The sequence below is a fragment of the Rhipicephalus sanguineus genome, chromosome 11 (assembly GCF_013339695.2).
Source record: "Rhipicephalus sanguineus isolate Rsan-2018 chromosome 11, BIME_Rsan_1.4, whole genome shotgun sequence".
Lineage (NCBI taxonomy): Eukaryota > Metazoa > Arthropoda > Arachnida > Ixodida > Ixodidae > Rhipicephalus > Rhipicephalus sanguineus.
In genome coordinates this window covers 86,399,241-86,404,810 of record NC_051186.1, presented here as the reverse complement: position 1 = coordinate 86,404,810, position 5,570 = coordinate 86,399,241, and the positions used below count along the sequence as shown (strand labels likewise).

General features: G+C 44.3%; 1 protein-coding gene across 2 annotated transcripts in view; it reads left to right on the top strand.

Moving 5' to 3' along the window:
- The first annotated feature begins 2,360 nt into the window (after positions 1-2,360).
- LOC119373851 (protein-cysteine N-palmitoyltransferase Rasp) overlaps positions 2,361-5,570 on the top strand; it is a 67,787-nt gene continuing 64,577 nt past the window's right edge. For both annotated transcript variants that reach the window (XM_049410944.1, XM_037643920.2), the window contains exons 1-2: positions 2,361-2,514; positions 3,928-4,055. In XM_049410944.1, the coding sequence (XP_049266901.1) occupies positions 2,471-2,514; positions 3,928-4,055 (172 nt within the window). In that variant the 5' untranslated portion in view covers positions 2,361-2,470. The remainder of the gene's footprint in view (positions 2,515-3,927; positions 4,056-5,570) is intronic.

Below are 5,570 nucleotides of genomic sequence, written 5' to 3'. Positions count from 1 at the left end.
TTTACGGTGTTTTATTCACGGCAGAAGTGCAGCGCTTTCACTTAAAGCCTGGTGAAACGTAAGATATGAGACGCCATCTGAATGCTTGAGATCTCTAATAAAAGGAAGGACACAAGCTAAAAAATATGAGCCCGAGATTCAGCCAGAACACAGAATTATTTTAGCAGTAGCGGTTTACTTTTAGGCATAGCCAAGAGTTCGACAAAATCTCATCTGGTCATGTAGCACGTTGCAATTATGAAAATTACGGTAACTGAACAAGTCATAAAATGAAGGGTTTCTATATTTAAGAACCTGTACAGGTTCATTCTTCACAATTTCTTGCATTGCGAACACGGAACCTGTATTGTGAATATGAGACCTGTACATGTTATGAAACGTCGATACTATTCTTTTTGACTTGGTTAGTGACCTTAATTTCAATAAATGTTTTCAATAAATGTTTCAATAAATGTGCCTGCGTCAACATCTCCCGAAGTGAGCGCGAATTAAGGGCATAACAGATAGTCACAATCCACGACTGCGCATTTCATCGAGGAAGTGCTCGGCGTTCCAGAAGTAAACATCCTTTGCATGTGACGAACGAAATCAGAACGAAAAAAAAAAATGAAACGTGAGACGGAACCGAGAAGAAGAAGACAGGGTATGACCTTTTTGTGTCACCTTCCTTGTCTCGTCTCACTTGTTTTTCGCGCTGATTATCTTCCCCATTCATACATGGCCAACTCGCTCAACACTCTTACTCTCATATGTATTAGCAAATCAAGAGAATGTAAATTCACTACGTTATGAAAAGAAATCGACATCCACCCGCTTGAAGCAAAAAAGCTACAAAAAAGCCCCAAGGTCGATTCAAGCCCTTCTAGGTTTCACAGAAAGAAAACCTTTTGAGTTGACCAAAAATTTGTCCTGGCCCGGGATTCAAACTTAGGATCAACTCCTCTCCGGGGCGGTCGATATGCATTGGGCCCATGGTGTCGACCAAGCTCTATGTGCTGCCGGTGCTTTTATTAAGGCGAAATCCCTATATGTCGTATGAGTAAAAAAAAAAAAAAAGATCTGGCGTCGATCTGTCGCGGGCGTAGTCCAAAATGGTACCAAAAGTAACGTGACCAAGTGATGGCGTCATGATATGAGGTTAGCAATGCAATTAGCTGCTAAGCATGGCTCAGCAAAGCTTCAACTTGGGCTGCTTAGTATGGGCCCGGATTCTATTGTGGCTGCGCTGAGAGAAAGGCACGAAGGCACAAATATATAAAAAAACGACAAAGACAACTGAACACGTAGTGCGCAAGCTTTCAGCTGTTTATTTTCACAAAAGCACGTCGATATTATACACAAAACAGCGATGATCGATAGCAAAGAAATATGCCACCACATGATATACATGAAAGCAAGTCATTTCAGTCCCTGGGGTTCCGCGTTTGTAGTGTTAATTAATCCAGCTGTTGTCAATGAAGTTAAGGGCTGCCTCAGTTAGGGCAGTAGAAGGCGAGCTCACGTGATTACTTGATTTTAACATGAAATATCTCTCGACAATTTCGCGTGTCTTTTTAGAAGTGCAATGTGCCAACTTCTGCGTTTGACTAAAAATGGGCTCGCATCCGCATCCACCAAAGCATTTCGGTAGCATACCTGCGTTCTCTTAGCCTCAGAATGAATACAATCGACTGCTAAAAAGATGAAGGCTTTCGCCTTGGAGTCGTCTTATGCGAATGCATACAAGGGACCCTGTTAGTTTATTAGGTCGATAACAAATGAAAAGCAATACATAAAGCGAAGTGTAAAAGACGGAATTGACGTAGGAAAATAGTTTTTATGAGAAAATGATGTCGCTTTTTTTTTTGACAAGTTCACTTTGTGCACTGGTGAAGAGTGCTACTACGTAATAAATGCCAAACATCCTGAGCACAACAGTGGCATAAAAGTTCAACGACAACGTCTTGGAAATTTGCACCCCCAAAAAAAATAATGAAAAGAACGAAAGAAAAACAACGACGGCAGAAGTAAAATGAACAACGTTTAACTAGATGGTGGTGTTAGAGGGGGACGGTTAGGCCATACACAATTAGTGCATTTCAAAAAACGCAGCAGCACGCCATTAAGCCGTGGTAACCTTTCACCGTGACGGGCCGTCACATTATCGGAATGCCGGGGCAACGTAACTGCTCGCCAACATTCTCTCCAAAGTTCAATTCGACGCCACCGCTCACAGCTGCGGAAGCATCTTTGAGGAAGCGGATGCGCGTTTCGTTTGCGCTCTACTTGATTTATATATTCTTCTTTAATTTTGGATACGGCCCGCGCTCACATCTCTGAGCAATTAGATTGGCCAGATGGACGCCACGTTGCTTCGCTGCTGTGAGATGCCTTCCAGATGACACGTCGACGCGTGCGACTACAGAGCCGCGCTTCGGTGAATATTGAAATGTTATAACACCGGCCTACTCACCACGACCGCGGGGCAGCCATGAAAGAGAGGCTAAAGAAGAGTGAAAATACCAAAAGCAACAGGTGAGACATTAAACAATAAACTGCTTGCATAGACGATATTCGAAACACTCTAAGTAGGCTCTTCCACACCAATACGGTGCCCTACGGGAAATGTTTAACATACCCGTCACGGCTCTATTATGCCACATGCAGACTTGTCGACAGCAAGGATGCAGATAAGGAAAAGATGGCGGATAAGATAGGATCAGGAGCTCGTATGCTGTTTAATCATTTTACTCTTACCTTTTCAATTGCGTTTCAATGATAATTACAGACTTTGATACTGAAAAATGTGTGGAATTTATTTTTCTAATCTGGTCTAGGCATACAGACAACCAACATCGAAACCAGGGTATACGGTGCACTTAAATTTCAGGATAAGCTCAAGACCGCGGGTTGGATTGCCAGCCACGGCGGCCGTACTTAAATGGAGACGAAAGGCAAGGACGCCCGTGCGTTTAGATTCCGGTGCGTTTTAAACAACCCAAGTTGGTCACATTTATCCCGCAGTGCACCGCAGCGGCCTCCTTTATAATCATATGCTAGTTTTGGCACGTACAACGCCAGTAATTATTATTGTTCTGAAAGTTCCCGAACAGAATAGTGTATCTTGGCGGCTCACACCTTGTCTACTCATGCAATTGAAGATTATTAGCATCCCTCCAGTCATTTCCTAGCATTAACACCACTTATTTGTGGAGCAACGACTGCGCGTTGACTGTCACTAGATTAAAGCTTTGAACGGGCGTGAGAACATTCGTATAAATGGAGCCTGCGCATGATTCATGAAGGCTTGTTTTTAATCCACGCGTGTAAAGTGAGAGCAGATAAAATGCTCAATTTTTTACAGCCTCATTCTGCACTTGCCCAGCGACATCACGATGTAAATGCTCGCCCTGCGAAGAGTCTCTCACGAATACTTTTATCACAGTGACTCGTTGAAGAGATTCTGCTTCTTTTCCTCATACGAGACGCTTATTAGCTGCTCAGTGCAGACATACGCTTATTAACAAAACGTGTTATTCTTTCTCACATGTACTATTTTTGTAGGTTAGTCTGTACTAGCGTACTTCTATTATTGGTAATACGGGTCTCAGAGGATCATGTAAAGCACATCGACGAAAATCTTAGGGCCTCCTTTTTGGGTGTTAATTACGTCTATGTCACAATAGATTAATGCCTGTAAGGCATGTGGGCATAGGCTGAATGAACAGGAATAGGTGCCTCAGGGCGACTGGCCGACGTTTCTCCAAGCCACGTAAGAAGCGAACGCATAAGAAATAATTAACAATTTATTCGTGATTATTGTGTCACTAAAGTCTTTCCTTTCACATCATAAACGAAATAAGATGTACTAGAAATTGTGTCTTCCTCATATTCCTTTGTTCAATCGCTACCTTATTACACATTTGCGTAATAACTTTGTTTGCGAAGAGACGATGAAAAAGAGACAACGGACGCACATTCAAAGTGGACATGGGGACCGGTAAAGGTGTACCACTGGACGGTGACTTTCGGAGCCTTCTCATACATCATGTGGAGATTCGCTACCAACGAAGAGAGTAAGTGAAGGGCGTTGAAAATAATAGCTTTTACTCATCCTTAAGCTTCTCGTACCTGGCAGAACTTAAGCAATGCATCGTACAGCAGGCTATTGGGCATAGCTTTTAGACGAAAGCGCACGCAGAAGGTTGGCTGTTCCAACACGAGATTTAGAAGTAGTGTTCATGTCGTGTACGTCCCCCGCTCGAGATTGAAATCTTCCGGCTATATTTAGAAAAAAACTGACGTGGCATGTAACACCTGTGACCCCGGCATGGGAACATGAGTTCGCGACCGGAATCCAGGGACCGTACTGTTAGACGATCACTTTCGGCGAAATCACTTTTTATGACGAAGAACCTCGCGTGTCCAATGACTGACGCAACCACTTGCCCGCCTCTTTTCAACCATCCAATCAGCACGCAGCGAAAGCGATATTATAGCTATAGCTCCGAAAAGTGATCGTCTCAGAATACGGTCCAGGTCATAGAGTCTGCAGGTCCCTTTAAGGTCCCTTTAGGTCCCTTTAGGTCCCTTTAGGTCCCTTTAAGGTCCCTTTAGGTTACATTAGCCACGCGCGCTCCAGGTGGCGCGCTTTGGGTGCACACCCTGAATAACCATAATAAGGATGCTGTTGATGAGGATGATAATGATGACAGCGATGGACCCAACGCGCCCTACATTCGTAGAGTCCCCGCCTCCGTCTGTAAGTGTCGGCAAAACAGGCGTACATCCATCACTGTCGCTCCATATATATGTAATTGCATCGTTGCTGTACTATGGTCGTAACTGCACTGTGATCATTCCATACACTACCCCCAATGGTGTAATGGTGCCAATTTATACACCAGTGGTGTTACCAGGAGCCTTCACTGACGGCCGGTAACACCTAACAACATTTCAGCGTCGTCAGGCATAGTCGTCATGCAGTCGTCGCGCGGTCGGTGTTACGCCATATAAACCCCTCCAGAATCGTCGCGCAATTGTCGTGATTCCTGCGTCCTAATGACGACGCGCTATGAAGAACACACGATGATCAGATTACCGGTTTCGTAGAGTGAAAGCCAATAACCGTACGCATCACAGGTAGCGTCACTAAACCTTCGTTGCAAAACAACAAAAAATGCGGTACATGTGCATTTATTTAATCATTACATGATCATAAGTTCCGCAAATTTGGATTGTAGGATTGTGCCGAAACATCTGGATACTTATAAGTTGTCTCGGAAAGTAGAAACATTTAACCGAGTATCTTTATTGAAGCGGAACATTGCTCGACACCAGCGCCGAATACCGCATCTTTAGAAATGGCATGACATTAACGCGTGCTACGAATCATACTTACCTAGCGTCGGGTGTCAACACGGTCGGCAACCAGTGTCGAGGCTATCCATTGCACTGCGGTTGGATGAAGCACGCCGCTACCTCTAATAGTCACCGTCTACTGACCAGAGGGAGCTGCGTTGCTCGATGTGGGCCGTCTCAAGTTGGCTGACATTAACCGCTAGGGGCAGGCAGAAAACAGACGCTCGCAC